At 33.4% G+C, this 19,638-nt stretch overlaps 1 protein-coding gene across 2 annotated transcripts in view; it reads right to left on the reverse strand.

Annotated features, from left to right (window-relative positions):
• Cntn1 (contactin 1) overlaps positions 1 to 19,638 on the reverse strand; it is a 268,377-nt gene that overhangs the window by 96,835 nt on the left and 151,904 nt on the right. For both annotated transcript variants that reach the window (XM_071609195.1, XM_071609194.1), the window contains exons 13-14: positions 14,720 to 14,847; positions 14,238 to 14,413 (exon numbers count right to left, since the gene is read on the reverse strand). In XM_071609195.1, the coding sequence (XP_071465296.1) occupies positions 14,238 to 14,413; positions 14,720 to 14,847 (304 nt within the window). The remainder of the gene's footprint in view (positions 1 to 14,237; positions 14,414 to 14,719; positions 14,848 to 19,638) is intronic.

Genomic DNA, 19,638 nt, shown 5'->3' on the forward strand with positions numbered 1-19,638 from the left:
TGTGGCTGAGATTTGCTGATTTTGTTTTACAAAGCTGATTCAGTAGTCTGGTTTCAAGATGTGCCATAGTTTATTTCACAAAGATACTAAAAGTTGGTAGAAACTGTCAAAATGAACAGTTCTACTAAAATGCTTTGTCACCAAAATGAAAGCTGAATGAGGATTTTTGTTGTTGTTATTCTTCAATACTCTATTCACAATGCTCTGAAGAGTGTTCAATGAGTATTTTTTGAAGGAGGCTTGCGGGAAGCTTACTTGTTAGGATAAGGCGTTATTTCAATGTAATCTCTAAAAATAGCTAGCATTTATTGGATGTTATCTAGTCTGTAAAAGGCCTAGGGTATGAATGCATACGCATTATTGTCATTTCATTCACTTTGATCACGACCCTCTGAACAAAGTCTAATTATGTCTACTTTATTAAAAGTAAGAGGGAGACTAAAAGAGTGGTCAAATAATTTAACTAAGGTTTCAAAACTTTATTTTCTGTTTTTGGTTTTTCCATTTCTTCACCTTTTGCTCTTCAATCAATTCTAATCTGGACCTCATCCCTTTTCCTCACTTTACCTAACCTTCCAAAGGCATCTTATCTTCCTTATCAAAATACTCAGCTTTTCTAGTCACCTGTAACTTTCTGAAAACTTCAAAGACATTCTTAAGCCCACCTCTTCTCCAAGTTCCTCAAGATTTCATCATGGATTCTTGAAATTATCCATTGTTTTCCATTACTACTGCTTCTGCCTTTGACCAAACTACCAAACTCTCTCCCCAGACTTATTGGATCCTATTTGGTCTCATCAGCACCCTTGCCTGACTTCACTCTTTTCTTCACCTGATACCCAGAATGACCTTTTAAAAAATGCAACCATACTCAAGTCACCAGTCTGTATAAAAGTGAATAAATTTAAACATTTAAAACTTCCTCTTCCTGGAATACAAGTCGTAAACCACTCTAACAGACAACCTGCTTCCTTCTCAGGGGCTACCACCTCACTTACAAGCTGCTCTCCAGGAAGAGCGTTCCCTTCTTAGGACCACAAGGGCAAGTTGTTGGGTCTTATCTCTAACTCCCCATGGTATTACAGCTCCTAGAAACATGATACCCTTATACTCTACCCCATCACCACCTTCACCTAAATAATGCAAACTACTCCTCAAGCAACCTTCCAATTTTCTCTGGAGCAAACAGTTTCCTTGTCTTGTTTTATCATAGCACTGTGTACCTTATGTCATATTACATATCTCAATTACGATTAAATATTTATGCAATTATGCATCAATCTCTCTGGCAGATTGTTAGTTTTCTGTCAGTAAGATCCGTGTTGTAAGTCCTTATGTTGTAGACCCCTAGGCTGTATGTGCTGCAGTCCCAGGACTGGCACTGTGCCAGGAACATAATTCTACTAAATGCACATGCTTGAATGAAGTAGTCAAACTTATTAAGTATTTGGTCATTTTCTTTTAAGATAATATATATTCACATCTTTTTAGCTTCAATCAGAATTACGTTAGTAGATATGTAACATGTAAGCTCATGACAATGACAGTATTTCCTAAACACATTAAAGAGGATGTTCTTGGTGTTAGGTTGAAGTACACACTCCTGTTACAACTGAAGAGCCTCACCTGCCCCATCACATGGCTAACCTCAGCCCACATTTGAGATGCCCCTTCCTTCTCCAGAATTCAAAGCTTCAGTCAGGTGTTGGCCTTGCACATTTTCCTTGTCACTATCCCTTTCTAGTATAATTGTGCAGCAGTTCATTCTTTCTACTAAACTGTAATTCTTTGAAGGAAGACTAGATCTTATTTATTATTACATATAATATACTTAACGTCATATCTGCCACACGAGATGAATCAACAAGTATTAAATAAATGAATTAATAAATACTTATTATCTAAAATGACATAAATATTTTTATCAATTTTAACTTAATTAATTTTATTTTACTAATTTCATATGCATTTTTCAGTTCAGATAATTATGCTATAAGGTAGCTACATCCATCTCCTTAAGATCAATTCTTCATGAGATATTTTTCTCATTTTTAAAAATATTTTTTTTAATTTGTAGTTGGACACAATACCTTTATTTTATTTCTTTATTTTATATGGTGCTGAGAAGCAAACCCAGTGCTAGGTGAGCATGTGATAGGTGAGCACTCTACCACTGAGCCACAACTCCAGCCCCTATTTTTCTCATTATTTATATACTAATTTCATGAGAGAATATAAAAGTTTAGGAAAAAAGGAGCATATTTATAGGAAAAAAGAATATTGTTAATACTTTTTTAGAAAAATGAAATGTAAGGTCTTTTTTAATCCAATTGTGTAGTAAGAATTTGACATTGCCCAAAGAGATTTCTGGCCCTTGTGTCAGCTTCTGAAAGGAGACTTCTAACATCCTTCTTTCCCTGGTGGTCTTGGGTTATACTGGATGATCTAACAATATGATTTAAGTTGGAGGTTAGCCACACTTGTATAATCTCAGAGTAAAAACTGGTCATAGAGTAGGGATTGCATAGTCTAACAGTGAGATTGAAGGTGGGAGACAGCAACGGTTGTAGAGTCTTAGAGGGGGATGGATGATTGTGCCAGAAAGATGAACATTGTGACATAGAATAGTGGTCTTTGATAGCATGGTATCAGTGAACCTAGAGATTGAGATTAACCATGTGGGCAACCCACCAATCGTGCCTACATAATGAATCCCTAATAAAAACTCTGGATATTGAGGCTCAAGTAACTTCCTTGGTTAACAATACGTTGTGCATACTACCACACATCAAAGATGGTAAGTAATGCACTTTGATTTCACAGGGAGAAGGTTATGGATACTGTGTTTGGTGTTTCTCCAGAACTGCCCTATGTTCCCCTGGTTGATTTTAACCAGAATCCTCCTTCTTTAAGAAACTGTAACCACAAGTATAACCACTTCATTGAGTTATACACATCCCTTCTACTGAAGGATTGAACCCGAGGGTGGTTTTGGCAACCTCTTGAACTTTGCAGTTGAAGTCAGGAGTGAGGGTGGTCTTGGAGACTGTGCCCAATTTTGTATTTGACCTAACTCCTCATACCATACTAAATAGAATTCATTTACGAGAGGAGATTCAATATTATTTTATTACTTATATTTAAAAAATATTAGAGGTAAGCAGAATGTAAGGTTCTGTATATGAGGAAGGTGATTATAGGGGTTTTTCTTAAACTATAATAAAAGCCAATTGGCACATTATCTAAGTAATTTTCTAGTGAGGAAAAAATCAAAATAATATAATTATAGCAAAAAAAATGGACAGTATACATTTATGAGGCTGCTTTTATATGTTTTGACATCCTTAAAAGAATGCACTGGCTATTAAATATTTATTAATAGAAATGTGTTAAGTAAAATGTTTTTAAACTATTATGGCACAAGAATACTAAGAATGCTATCATATTGAAAAAATAATAATGTTCACATAAAAAATTTACTCTATTATATTCTTTCCTTAAGTAAACTCAGTACCTTGATTGCTTCAGATTTCTAGATAAAAGATAATCAATCCTGTGAGCTGGAGACTTAGCTCAGTGGTAGAGCCTGTCATTTAGCATATGCAAGACTGAGTTCCATCCCCAGCAGCAACAACAAAGATTATCCTGTTATTAAACTTCCATTATCTCATTATAAACTAACCTATTCAATTAAAAATATTTTCTCATACAATGTTATAATAACAAAACTAAAAAACTAATATAAAAATGAACAAGAGCATTAACATTGCTTCTTTAAAAATAGTTATATATCTGATATTCTTTATTTCTTAATGAAATAGTTATCTTTCTGTTCCTAAGTTTTCAGTGTAAAACATAATACTGTTTATGTATCCATTTATTTTATTCTGATAGGAACGGAGTGGTCCTTCTTTTTACATGGGCACATGTAATAAAAACAAACTACTTATGTCCTCAAATATTTCATCAAATCTAAACTTACTAAATCTTTACAATAAACACTTTTACAACTTTCAATTAAACTATTCTAGAAGTTTAATACTAAACTGATTTTAAAATCAGCTCTGTTTTCAGCATTTGGTTTTAGGAACATAATGATAGTTTACTTGTATAAAGCAATAATAACTAACTTCAAAATTTATTCTTATTTGTTATTTATCTGGTGAAAATGTAGTGCTACATTTCTTCAGAAGGAAGCAAAGGGAAAACATACTATATTATTTCCAGTATAGCTTTGTACATAGAAGAAGAGCTTTCCTGACAATTTTATAAATGCTGCTAGCACTTTCCATACCTCAAGAGAAGCTGAGGTTCTCAGTGGTTGACAGAACGCTTACAAAGCAAGTAAAGATCATGGGCCTCAGCACATTCTAGCCACAAATTAGATACGAATGCTCTCTATATTTTCACTAAAAGCCACAGCTTGGCTGAATTACAAAATTCTTCCCTTCATACGAGGAGAGTTGAATCACATACTGGAAATTGTGATAGCAAAGCTCAGGGATATTCCAAAGTGTGTATGTGGTTGACCACTCAGAAGTTTCCCAAGTTTAAGTCAAAAGACTCCCAACGTACAAAGACCCATTCTTCACTCCTCCCTCCCTTGTATAATAACTGCAGAATAATTACTGCAATATAAATGCATCTGATTACTAATTCGTATTAAATTTAATTGTAATGAACAAAGAAATACGCTATATGGTACATACAAAGTCTAGATAAAACTTAGGTCTCATTATGGCGATCTATTTAAAAAAATCCTCTGCTTTATTCATTGAATTTCAGAGTTAAGGGACAGTTATATAAGGCTTAAAGAAAAAATATCTTTTAAAGGTATATCATATAAATGTAAACAGAAATTATTAAATATATGTGATGGATGCTCTACTCATTAAACAATAACAATTATCTTCTTTTTTAGTTTTTACTTGTTAGAGTGAAGAAATAATAACTACAGAAGATGTGTCTTATGCAGTTACTAATGGTAGCATCACCACTGCAAACTTTGCTAACAGCAATATTTAGTAAGGGTTGTCTAGGTGTCAGGGGCTATTGTAAAGTCTCTGCATGTACAAATACATTTACTTGTAACAATAATGCTGTGGAATAGGTACTACTTCTAATTGTATTTTGCATATAAAAACACGATGCTACCATGACTACGATCCCTCCTACTGCCTGCACTACTGCTGCTATTAATAATACTACTACAACCTCCACTACCACTTCTGCTCTTGCTACCTCCACTGCTGTCACTGCTCCTGAGCCCTTGCCATGATCTGAATTAATCTATTGAATGACTTTTAAGTGTCTGGCAAGCTGCCAGCTACTTCACATATATTTTTCTCATTCATTTTCATAATACCCAGGGATTTACTATTAATATTCCCATTTTAGAAATAAGGCATTTGAGTTTTTAAGTTAAGCTGCTTGTGGAAGACTCCATAGGCAATAGGTCACTCTGGTTTCTCTGGATTAAGCAGTTCCCAAGGCAGTGCTTTAGCGATCAGGTAACTGTATGGAGGTTCACAGTTTGGTAAGTAGAAGCAGTAATTCTCATAAATGATATGTTACTATATCATTTATTAAATTGCTTTCCTGCTTAAATTTTCAAACATCAGAAAGTAGAAAGAATTTGTGCAATCACTATCCATAAACCACCAGACTAGATTCAACTATTGTAAAGATTTTGCCATATTTGTTTTATCTAATTGAGTAGGTAGCAAGTTCCATTTTTACTTCTATCTATTAACTATCTCGCTACTGCTGAAACCTTGAAAAATAAATGACTGATAGATCAATACTCCTCAGCTCATTAGAAACTTGTTATGATAGTAGTATGGAATCTCAAATAACAATTTTTTTTAATAATCACAAAAGCATTTTCACACATAATTAACATTATTCTTTAGCATTATTTTAATACCTTTATTTTATTTATTTTTATGTGCTGCTGAGGACTAAACCCAGGGCTTTACACATGCTAGGTGAGCGCTCTATCACTGAGCCACAACCCCAGCCCCTCTTTAGCATTATTTAATATTAGAGTTAGTGTTATTTTAGGGAATATATCAATATTAATATTACCTGAATCTAAACATTGTTTAAATATATACAAATCTTATTAATATGAAGGAATGTCACTGGGCATATAAAAACTACAATAAGTAAGAGAAGATGTCAGGATAACTACTGAAAGGTCACTTAGAATCTACAGGATCTGGTGAAATGTTGACTTTTGGTGATTTGGATATAAAACAAACTGTGAGAATAATGATGAAAGAGTTCAGTTTTGATCGAATGACCCGTTTAAATGAAAACTCAGAAAGGAGGAAATTTTGTTTGAGGTCTCTGCCAAACATTTTGAATGATGGACAAAACATCAATTCTTTGGATTTGGAAGAGTTGAAAATAAAATTGGATATCATTTAATTCATATATTTTTCAAATTGGTTTAAATTGGTTCTCATTAGCCTCAGAGTTCTGAGAATTTTCATGGTCACTTGGTAGAAGGAAAGAATCAGGATGGGGGTTTTGAAATAGGAAGAAATGAGAGGCACTATAGGGTAAGGCTCCTGATTATGCAGTAGACAGACAGACAAATACACACACACACACATTTTCATCTTCAGTTAGAGCACCTCACTTTATATATGTACCTAAATTAAAATTTTTTTATGAAAGGTATTTTCTGCCAAAACATTTTTGTTTCTATTGTTTTTTGAAACTTCTGATGTGGCCCAACCCCTTCATGTGACAGATGCAGAGCCTGAGGCTCAGAGTGACACTTTGGCCCAAGCTCATACAATATATCAATGGCAAAACCAGAGCAAAAATCCTGTTACTTAGATAATGTCCCATTCTTTAAAATAAACTGAAAAAGTTTGATGGCTTTTTATGAATATGAAAACTAATAACAAAATCGTATATTCCCAGTGTGATAGAAATAAACTATCAAAGTCTACAATGCAAAATTATAAAACTCCTAAGACAACAAAGTGTTTACATGTTCATTTCTCCATCTTCTTATTGACTTTACACTGCAAGCATAAAAGGCCAGAATAATTACAGTAGGTACAGTTAAGTATAATATATATTCTTAACTTGGGATGAATTTTAGATCCCTTGAAGCCAATCATACATCTCTATGGAACAAAGACTTGCTCTATGTGATTAATGCTCTTCAATTAGCTGTGTCATCAACCTGTGCTCATTAAGACCTTTGTGGGGCAGCGATTTCAGCTGCATGGTCTCTGTACTGGAAGTGTGATGATCTTTAAGAAGCCTGCCCAACTAAACTAGAGACACTGCTCTTGAATGTAGATAATATCCCATGTGTTCATATTAGGAAATGGCAAATAGAATGAGTTAGACATCATTACCCTAAGTACATGTATGAAGACACAAATGGTGTGGAAATATGTTGTGTACAATCAGTAATTTAAATGTTATGCTCTGTATATGTAATATGAAATGAATAGCATTCTGCCATCATGTATAACAAATTAGAATAAATAAGTAATTTAATTTTAAAAATTAGTTTAATTACCTAATACCTAATTAAAGGATTAAAGCCTACCTAATTAAAGGTTTACAGCAGAGATAGTACAGAAAAGTCTAACTCCTTTCCAACTAATTACTAATAGAAAGAGCAGAGAGTGCGTGGTCCTGAGAAGAATGCTCCTGTGAGTTTCACTGGGGTCCCAGTACTACACCAGGCATCTGCATAATTTTTACATAATTATTCTTCTTTTTTACTGTTCATCAAAATTTAAGTCTTAAGTTCACTACTTATACTAACTTTGAAATGCCTTTTTTTATCCAGCTTCCTTTAATTCATGTCCTCAACACTTTCATCTGCTCAAAATAATATGATTCCTTGTTTAAATCTTTCTTAAGAGTATTTCCCAATCTTGGGACTATTAACAGTTTAAACTACATGATTCTCTGTTGTAGGGGTCTGTCTTTCACATCATAAGATATTGAGTAGGACCTGTACTAAACAGATACCCATAACACACAGCCACCCCATGCCTGTGCAATGTGATAAACACAAGTATCTCCACATATGGGAAAAGTATCCTTCCTCTATACCTATGGATTTAGAGCTTATATTTATCTTACTGCACCTGCCTAGTCTTCTACACTGTTTCTTCAGTTGTAACTTGATTCTTGCCTCTCTCCAGATGATTGTCAAACCCTCCTTATCTCTTCCAATCGGTTGACCCATAACCTTGGACTGTCCTCAGCTTTATATCCAACAGTGAATAGAGAGCTAACCCCGCAGTATGAAGAATAAATTTCTCAAATTTAAATTTTTTGTGCCATCTATATTATCATTAATAGTTTCTTTAATAAAGAGAACAGACTTTGGGTTAGAACCACAATGTCTTTTTTCTTCAATGGTGTTGCCTGTACCATCAGAAGAATGAACACCTACAGGCATGTGAGTAGACCTATCAAAGGAGATTGTTAAGAATTGCCAAAAATGTCACAGACCATATGAAGCAGGATAGGCTGGATTTACAGTATATTGCAAAAGGTGTTGACAGTGTAGGAACAAGGAAACAATTTGGATAAACTGAGCATAAATGGTTCATAAACAAGATTAAAGAAGAAAATAATGGGTTGAACAGTACTGCCTTTGTAGTGTTTTAAACAATTAGAGAATTATTTAAATATGTGTAGACATGAATATTAATCTATGGGTTAAAACTACAATTGATTAAGATCACATGGTCAAGCAGTCAGACTATATGGTTTCAAACCCTCTCTCAGTCATGAGTGAGTTATGATTTCTACAGCTAGATAATCAGCCTTTTTAATCCTCAGTTTCCCCACCTCAAAAATTGAGAAATTTATAATAATATATACTCTATTTAAGATTGCTGAGATCAACTGAGAACTATAAGAAATACATTTAATCCAATGCTGGCCAAATAAGCATTGAATAATGTTGACTATTATGACCTCTTCTTTACCCTCAACAATTAAATACCTAGGATGTTTTTGTCTCAAATTAGGTATCCTGCAAAGTCAGCAGCACCAGAAGCCAGAAGTAAACTGTGAAAACGAGATCAGTTACAAAAAAAAAAAAAAAAAAAAAAAAACAACAACCAACTATCTGGCATATCTGGCAAAAGTTTCTGGAATTTTCAATAGGGAATCATTGCTTTGTTATAAAAAGTATTAATAATAATCATTATAGTAGATTCTTTGCCAAGCACTTTATAGGCACTCTCTAATTTATCTTCACAAAAATACTATGAGGTAACTGGTTTTGAAATCCAATGGAGTAATCTGAATAAAGTAAGGAAATGATTACCAGCATTTTAAGAGATGAAATCTGAGGCTTTGGGAGGTTGCATCACTAGCTCAAGGTCACACAATAAAAAGTGAAGAGATGGAGCCTAGAGCCCAGGTCAGGTTGTGGCAGAACCACTGAACAATTCATATGATATTTATGAATTCATAATAGGATTGCTGTAACCTCCTAGATTATGATTTTAACATCTGTAATAAGAGAGTCTGAGAAAAATACAGGGGCAATCACTTGAATTGGAAAATTTAAGAAACTCATGTTTAACTAAGATTGGGACTGACAAGGAGAATATCACTGAACAGTTGAAAGAAAAGGACTCATAGTAGATGTCAAAAATTAGGCAGGCTTTGAAAAAATAAATTCTATCACTCAGGTACTACCATGAGAAAGAAATAAAATGATACATTGCAAATGTATATTTTATAATAGATGGTTTCAAGTCCATTCTAGAGAAGGAGGAGTTATAAATTAAATTAATAACTAAAATGATTACCCTTTGTATTTACTCCAAGGGAAGTATGTATTGAATTGGATAAGAGTCATAATTGGACTAGGAAAGTATATACTTGTCACATAATTCTAACAGAATAATATAATGCAAATCACTTTAAAAACTTAATTATGTTTGATGACAATAAATATGGGAGCTTCTAACTTATTAAATTTATGCCTATATTTTTAGGATCCCTGTACATACAAGTTCAAGTTAAAATGAAACATTTACCGGTCATGATCATGTAGTAATATAATATTCAGTGAATTTTTCTTAAATAAATGACAGATAAATGACATGAAAAGTAAACCTTTGACATTTAACTTCTTAATTTTTTTTAATAAATCACAGACTTAAAATTAAAATTTTTATTATGAAAAATAATCTCAGGCAGAAGAGGTCTATATAAAGTAGGTTTATTAAATGCAATGTTAATAATATTTTTCTTTCTGTTTATGGGTTTACCATAAATTCATGAAAAAAAAACTCCACAGATTTAAAAATGTGGTTACTTTTTCCTGACATTCAAATAACTCTAATTGGAAAACTTTAATGAAGAAATTTTTAAAATCACCCATGCTAGAGGAAGTGGTTCATTGAGGTCCTGGACTTGGGGTATATATTTGTATCTGGCAAGTGGAAATCTCTCTCTCTCTGCTTCCTTGATCACCATGTGGGCCACTTCCCTCTGCCACACTCTTCCACCATGATTTCCTGCCTCACCTTGAGCCCTAAGGAATGGAGCTTGCTCTCTATGGATTGAGACCTCTGAAACCACAAGCCCCCAAATAAATTTTCCCTCCTTTAAAATCATTCTGGTCAGGTCCTTCCATCATAGCAGTGATAAAACTGACTAAAACAACTGGATTACAGTCCATTCTTCCTTCTGCCCAGCTCTCTTTTCTTTACCTACTTAGAGATGCTGCTCCTTCCATTCTGTTGTAAAACTCTCTCCAAATAGACTTTCAACCCTTTCCTCCACTGTGGAAACTTTACAGACATAGCATCTGTATAGTCAACCAACCCAGAAGCATTGAATATGTAATACATGGACAGTAAAATTGATCTGATGCAGGGAAATGTTATGTATAAATCATTTAATTGAATCAAATCTACTTTATCCAATTAGTCAATATCAAATGATCTGATCAATCTGCTTTTCTTTTCTGTTTTTTTTTCAGAATGAAAACAGTACTAACTTATTTGTGTTTAAGTTACTGCATATGTAGGTAAAAGTTTACATGTTAATTTTTATGTAGTACTAAACAATTTCTGCCTTTTTATTTCACAGTTGACAAAATTATTGTAATAATTTGGAACAAATGAATATTAATTTTAATAAAAATATAATAATAAAAAAATCACCCATGATCCCTCAACGTATTCACAAATATAGGAAAATGCACTAATTTAATTTCATAAACTAATGTTTCAAGTTACAAATTAGTCCAGGCTATAAAATTTGAATCCTTATACAAGACTGCCGTTTAGTGGTCAAAATTAAGAATAGCAAGCTAAAATCAGGATATTTAGTTTTTGAATAGCTTATTTTTCAAATTGGAAACTGAAAACAAGCTCATGAAAAAAATTAAAAATTGGATCTCTTCATTTTCTTTGTTAGTTATAATTTCCAATATTAATTGTCAACAATTAGAATGATTAAAACAAAGATAATGGCATCAGTTTTGATAATATTGAAAGTTTCCAAACATTTCCATTCAAATTTTAAACTCAGAGTATCTTTAATTTATTTTGAATTTGTATCTTTGTTTAATCCAGTGTTTTATTCATGCTAGGGCCTTTACTATGCCTGCTTGTGGTAGGGGCTCAGCATATATTTTTAAACAAAAAATGCTATTTAAGTAATAAAATCTTGCCAGAATTAACTGAAAAACAAATTATTATTTAAGAAACTCATGGCATTTTGTCTATGGCAATTTTAAACGATAGACAAGTGGCATCAACCACGTTTCTTTCTTTATTCTTGCTGTCCCTAACTCCTGTTTTCCTGTTAAGTTTTGCCCTCTAAGCTTTAGGCGGGAAGAGCAGCTCCAGAGTATTAATAAGCTCAGAAACAATCACTAGGCATTAAGACCCTCTTTCAAAAGGTAAGTCAAACATTTCTGATGCTTTTACTTAAATTTCATTGAGCTGTGAAGTCTGACTTTGATGTTGGCTTTAAAAAAGAAGGAAAGGACCAAAGAAAACTTATCTTTTGTAGGTTCAAAAGACAGAATTAAGTTTAACAATGTATGTTCTTATCTGAGATTTTTTTTCTTAATTTAGAAAATTGAATCCACCTGTACATCTATAAAGTGATAAAACTGTTCCTTGGACATTCTTATTCAATCACATTGCCTATTTCGCCCCTTCTCTAGTGTTCTGTTCCGGGTGCATCATTATCTGATAAAGAACTCAAAGCTGAGCGGATGAATACTGAGATGGGGCCTCTGAGAAGGGTCCTGCCATGGAACTATGCCCTGGACTCACCGAGAAGCCTAAGTGAACTCTGTGGCCATGGTCAGCAGAAGAAGCAACTGCAGTAAAGGACAACTAACAAACCTCCATATTCTTAGGGTCTGTTTCCCACTTATTATTCATTTTAAGTTTGTATTCTATTATTTTCTTATTTTTTTCTCTTTTTAGTGCACTGCACTCTTTTTTCCCACTCCTCCTTCATTCTTTCCTTCCTCCTTTTTTTTCTTCTTCCTCTCCTCTCCTCACCTGTCCTACCCTATCCTCTTCTCTCTAGCACTTCATGACTATTTATATCAACAAGCAGCAATGTAACTATATTTTAAAAGAACATAGGTTCTAAATAAGAAATTTCAGCTTAATTAGGGCAACTTAAGTCCCCAAGTCTATTTAAATAGCCTTCACTGAAGCTACTAAGCGATTACTTTAAAATTTATAACACAAAAGAAGTAAGCAAATTCAAAAGTCTACTTGTTTAAAAGCAAGATCTCTAGTTTTCTCTATTCCTTAAGGTAAGTAAAATAATGAGTAGCATTTATCTTTCTTGGAAAATAAAACTCACTATTTTTTGTTTATTTCTTTAGTGCTGGGGATCGAACACAGGGTTGCTTTATGAGTGAGTCACATCCCCACCCCTTTTTATTTTTTAAATTTTGAGACAGGGCCTTGCTAAGATGCTGATATTGACCTTGAACTTGTGATCCTCCTGCCCCACATTTCCCAGTCACTAAAACAGGCATGTGCCACTGTGCCTGCAAAAAAACCCACAATTTGAAGAATTATTAAATTGTTAGAGACCTTGATAACAATTTCACAAATGTTGAGAATGTTTATATTAAGTACATCTAAAAATTTTCAAATATATTAGGACAAAAGTATCACATGGTATGATATCAAAATAAAAGTCATAGTTCTTTGACAATTGTGTTATTTTTTTAAAGTGTAGTTTTGGTTCAGAAACCAAATTGGTATGTTTACTGTTGATTTACAATTATAGCTAGATCAGGTAAATTAAAGAACTGGATTTACACTGAACACACAGATGCATATGCTTTGATACTGCATCAATAATTGTTCATAGGCATCTATCCAATGATGTAAAAATAAATGTTCCTTTCTAATTAAAGCAAATCTCACTAAACTTAACTAAAAGACTCTTTGTATTTTAAAGTGGGAATTCTAGAAGAGTGAAAAGAAAAAAAAAGCAGGATGATTTGTAAGCATAATGGTATAATGTGTACACATCTATCCAGATTTAATATAATTTTTAAAAATTTTAAACACCTTATGAGTTTGTATCTGCATTAGTAGCTGATTCTAAATTACAGTTTTATTAATTAAGCATATGTTCCAAATAGATCTTCAGGTTTCTAAAGGGCCTCCTTTTCAGAGAAGAGTCTGACAGAAGCAAGTGACCAAGTTCCCTTTTAGATACACAGCAACCCAGGAAGCCTATCAACAGACCAATGATGTTCCTTTGCAAGTTGTTGCTCTTCCATAACTTCCTGGTTTTTAAAATGTAGCCACTTAATCCTCCTTTTCAAATCACATGGGCTATTTTTTCAAATCTGTAATAGGTATGTATGTGTGAAGGTTCTATGCTATTATCTCATTTCGAGTAGAAGTCAAAGCAGTAGGACCCATAATAAATATATATATACTGAGGTCTAATAATATCACTATAAGCATTTCATTAAAATTAAGAGGGAAAATGTACCTAAATATCAATCAATATTTAATAATTAATATCTCTAACAAAATCCTTAGGGATAGCCCTTTTAGAAGATTCAAAGTACTACAATTAACCCAAGAACTATGAGAAGCTTTTTTTGGCCTGTTTTGTGTTCTCAAGAAAAATCATATAAAATATTATTATAGTCATAGAAGTTTAATGCAGAAATACAAGAATCATTGGGATATTAATAAAATGAAAGTTAAAACACATACCATAAAATTCCTCTGGTAATGGATATTCTCTTTGTTAAAGTCAATCACATAGCCATTGAAGGACCAGACAAACGTGAGGTCCAAGGCAGGGTCAAAGGACGCAGCACACTGCATGGTGGCATTTTCTCCGACAGTGATATCAGCATTAATTGGGGCCAATATGATTCGTGTGGGATCTACAAGTTTAAAAAAAAGAGTAAAACACAATTTAAGAAAATATAAGATACCATTTTATCTAGTATACCAAATGGATAATAATCAATATATTTTGATTTCTCTATGCAAAGTAATAAAATGTTTTCACATCCAAATTCCAGGAACAATTTTATCAAAGAGGATCGCCAAAGAAGGCTTTTGAAATTGAAACTTAATACATGGACTATTTTAGAACCTTAACCCTGAATTATGTAACTTTTAATACAGTAGAAATTAAGCACCATCAGCTTTAAAAAATATCAATCAAATATTAAATTATTTCTTACCTGTGATGACAAGAGTCCCGGTGCTATTAGCTTTCCCTCTATTATTTTCTGCAAAGCATGTATAGACACCTCCATCATTTCTTGTAATGTTATTGATTTCCAAGCTACCATCTTCCCAAATGAGTATTCTATTAAAATTAAAAATACATGATTTACACAGTTAATTTAATAAAATATTAATGTACTCCTTACATTACCAACACTATTTTTTTTTACTGTTACATTCTGCACAAGTCTTGACAATAGGGTATTTTCAAGTTGAAACATCCTAGCCTTCTTCACTTATACTATTCTTGAAATATCCCTGGGCCCTCTTACTGACCTCCTGTTGGTACTCTTGCCTTTCCATTGTCTCTTTCCCACATATCAGAGAGGAGGAAACAAGTGACCTAAGTCATTTTATGTCACTCTACCATTCAGTGATGTCACTCTGCAGCTGAAAATTGTCCATGGACTTTCTATCTTAGGTAAAGCTAAAACCAAAGTCCTTTGCCTCCTCATGTTCCAGATAATCTCAGGAATCACCCCTGGAATCTTCAAGGTTTTTGGTTAGTGGCACCTTCAATAAAGTTTTGGATGATTGTAGTAATTGTGGTGAGTGTATGTATGTGCAACACACACACACACACACACACATACTCACGCACACACACACACAAACACTTTTGCTGTCTTGGAATTCCGTAGCCTATTCCTTTTCCCAGATATTTTTTCCTATTAGATATTTTATTTTAAAATCGTTAGCTTAAGAAATCCTTTTATTAGATTGTAACATCCTAATATTACCAATTTGTATCTATTTTATTTATTGGTCATGTTCCCAACACATAAAACACATATCATAAAATTCCTTTGGTAGGGCTGGGGCTGTAGCTCAGTGGTAGAGCACTGAGTGGTGAGACACTGGGTTTGATTCTCAGCACCACATTAAAATAAAGATATATATATATATATAAAATTCATTTGGTAATGAATATTTTATTTATTATTTATTTACTATGTGATAGTGAATCACCCAGATAAATGGGTGATTCAAGACTGGATCAAAGGATCAGTATACCATATGTTGACATTTTTTTTCCACAGTGCTTTCAGCTATGTATTCATTCATTAAAAAGAAAAGAAAAAAAAAAACCTCTATGTTATAGGCACTAAGTAATGAGATACTATCACTAAGCAGGTATTTAATGACATTCGAAAAAGGCTCTATTTATATATTTATCTATACATTTGTTTATTTATTGTGGTGTTAGGAATGGAACCCAGGGGCTGGGTGCATACTGGGCAAGAACTCCATCCTGAAATATACCCCTACCCAGCCTTTTGTAATAAATATATGAACTACTTGGGGTTTGATGAAACAAGTGGTTTCCCACACCCCACTACAACTGAGATTTAAACCATGATCGGACAGGCTCAAGAAAGTTACAGGCCTAGAATAATTGAGGTCAGGTCTTCCAGAAAGGAGACCTCAGTACTTCAATTCATACTTCAAAGTTAGAACAGAGAGTTATTCCCACTGCTACAGAGAAACATAAACATAGTTTATTTTTAGAAACTTTTAAAAAGATACTTTAAAATCTCCCTTCTATAACATAATTAACAGGAAATTCTTCTTGGAACGGAAACTAAATCTTTCATACTATACCGATTTCTCAGATGCGCTTCCTCTATTCTAGGGGCTAAATATTAAAAAATTGCTCAGTTTTATTTTTAGCCCTTCATACTTGGATTTAATATTAGATTGCCTGTCATTAGACTTTTATTTTATTTAAATGCATTGTTTTCAAAATTTAAGTCATGATGTATAAAACATTTAAAACTATTTCCCATTTTAGGGCAAAATCTGATGAAAGAAAAATAATACCTATTTACTTCACTAATAAAAGTATCCATATAAGGGCTGGGGCTGGGGCTCAGTGGTGACTGACAATGTATTCCAGGATTTCCTTTCCTTACTTCAACTATCCAGTCAAAGCTCATTTCAGAATATTCTTTGCTCTTGAAAAAGAAATGCAATATCAGAATAATATAAGAATAAAAGTTGTTCTTTGATACCATGGAAACTTTAACAATGTGCCTTTCTCCAACTGTGAGAGAAGATAACTAATCTGTTGCCCAGACACTGCCCTCAGAACTCCATCACTGGTCAGCCAAGGCCACCCATCCCATAGGCTGCTGTTAGCCAGTGACTGAGCATGGGAGGACCTGTACAGGAGGCCTGTTCCATTCAACTCCTCTGAGGGGCATTTGGCTGAAGCACCCCTGAAATCTATGTTGTAAAAGTCCCTTCAGCCCAGCCTTTCCACTTCCTTCCCTCTCTCCTGGTATCAGAACTGCACCTCAGTCAGATAGCTCCCCATCTTCCACCCAACTTCCTTTTCCCTCCCAGGTATTGTAAGTAATAAATCCCTTACACAGCTAGTCCTGCCCCAGCTCCTACTTTTGGACAATGCGTACTACCACATTACCAAGATTAATGTATGAAACATTTTCCCTCTAAGCTCCACAATAAGTCCTTGTCAAACTTCTAACTCTTCCCATTTAATTTTTTTTTTCAAGCAAAGCAACAAATATTTTGGCCAAGTTACAGTGGAAAAACTACAAGTCCTTCTAAGATTTAAACTAATATTTTTAGTTTACTTACATATATTAGCTCACAATTGTTTTTTTAAATCCTTTTTAAGGGGTATAAAGTCAAATACTTTTAGTTTACTTACATATATTAGCTCACAATTGTTTTTTTTTTTAATCCTTTTTAAGGGGTATAAAGTCAAATACCACATGATGATGTTTCAGTCAATAATGGCATATGAAACAGTGGTCCAGTAAGCTTGAAAAATTCCTATCACCTCGTGATGACAATGCAATTTCAAGGGCAATGTACTGCTCACAGGTCTGTAGTGATGCTGGTGTAAATAAACCTACTGCACTCTGAGTTCTGAGTAGCACATACAGTTATGCACGGTAATTAATAGTAACCATAATAAGTGATGTGCTACTAATTGGTGTATTTATTGTACTATATTTTATCATTATTTTAGAGTCTACTCCTATGTATTAAAAAGCATAGTTTACTATAAAATGATATGGCATATTATGCTCATTCAGCCCTTCATTGTACCATTTTCTCTGGTGCTTTATTTCATCTTACGTTGTTTTATTCGTCATGGCTGTAGGGGCAATAGGCTACACCATCTCAGCTTGTGTAAGCACACAACAATGTTCACATAACAATGAAATCCCCATGTTAAGTGAAGCATGGTTAGATACACTTCCAACTTCTCCCTTGGCATTGAAATTACTTGTAAGAATATTTAGAAAATTTGATTTTTTGGCAAAAAAAAAGTTCCTCATTCTTAAATCAACTGGGATTAAATTCTCAGGTTCTTCTCCTTATTTATATATAATATGCTATGAATCAGTCAACATAAGCTATTTCTCTTGGTTTTTGTTTAGGAAAAACAAGTCTTTAACAAACTAGTCACCTATTTTTGTCAAAAATTAATCCAGGATGACCTCTATTTGGAGGTTATTTATTGGTAAAGCACACCAATTCTGCAACAGAAAATAATTGTGGGGTTCCTCCCACTTAAGTGACTCAGATAAAGACAATTTTAGAGCTGAAAATAGTCTATCGAATACAAATGAATAACTAAATTAGTTGTAAATTAAAAAGAAATTCTGTATGTCATTAGAACCCCAAAGAAAATCATACAAGTAAGAACTTAATAAAATTTGTCAAAATTTATGACTGTCCCTTACTGAATACAAATATTGTATTAACCATCCTATAGGCTACTAACCGGGCACAGAAATTACTTCATTATATGAAATTAATTTTTATAATTATACTTATCAGAATAACATATGTTTATAATCTGTTTAATCCTTAGATGTTATTTTTCAATATGTTTATGCTTATTTTTTATAAATACAAATTTTTTTTAGTTTTATTTATACATATAATTTTACTACATTCAACATAGGTGTTAGTGAATACTACATATTTTTAAAAATGGTACTAATGCTGAAATATTAATGAATTAAAGTAGTGAGCAAAAATTTAACTCTAGGTCCATTAAGGAAGTAATGAAATTTGATTTCTAAGTCTTTGAAATTATTATAGCACAACCAAAATTATAAGATTTTAGGAGCTAGATCATTCTCTATTTTTCTTGGTTTTTGTTTAGGAAAAACAAGTTCATGAAACATGGTTCTGGGAAATCCTTGGTTGGAGAAACTCATGACACTGGTCTTCATAGAACTGGAGCAAGAATCTATCAGTAAGGGAGGAGAGTTGATGGTGGGCCAGTGGGGAATGTATATTATAGGTGCTATTGGAGTGAGTACCCAACAAGAGGGCAAATTGAGCACAGTGACTCTTCCTTTAGCATTAATTCTTCTAATGTCATTTTGTTAAAGTTCTAAAGACTCAGGTCAAACAGATTAACATTAATGCTTTCCCAATTCACAGTAACCAAAGTATGGAAGCAGCCTAGGTGTTTGTCAACAGACGAAGGGATAAAGAAAATGTGGTATACATACACAATGGAGTTTTATTCAGTCATGAAGAAAAATGAAATTATGTCATTTATAGGAAAATGGATGGAACTAAGCGAAATAATCCCAATTCAGAAAAGTTCAAAGTTCCTTTGTTTTTACTCAGATATGGAAGGTGGAGAGGAAAAAGGAAAATAAAGGTGAGGTGGGATCTCATTAAAAGCAAAAGGAGATCAGTAGACTAGAAGAAAGGGACCAGGGTGTGGGAGGAGGGGAGAAGTGCTGGGGAAGGGTATTGACCAAACTATCTTGTTATGTTGAGGGCATGAACTCATATGTAACAACAAATCCCACTATTATATACAACAATAATGCACCAAGAAATGTGGCAAAAATCAAGTCTGTAAACTATGGCT

This window comes from Marmota flaviventris, chromosome 3 (assembly GCF_047511675.1).
Source record: "Marmota flaviventris isolate mMarFla1 chromosome 3, mMarFla1.hap1, whole genome shotgun sequence".
In the NCBI taxonomy this organism is placed as follows: domain Eukaryota; kingdom Metazoa; phylum Chordata; class Mammalia; order Rodentia; family Sciuridae; genus Marmota; species Marmota flaviventris.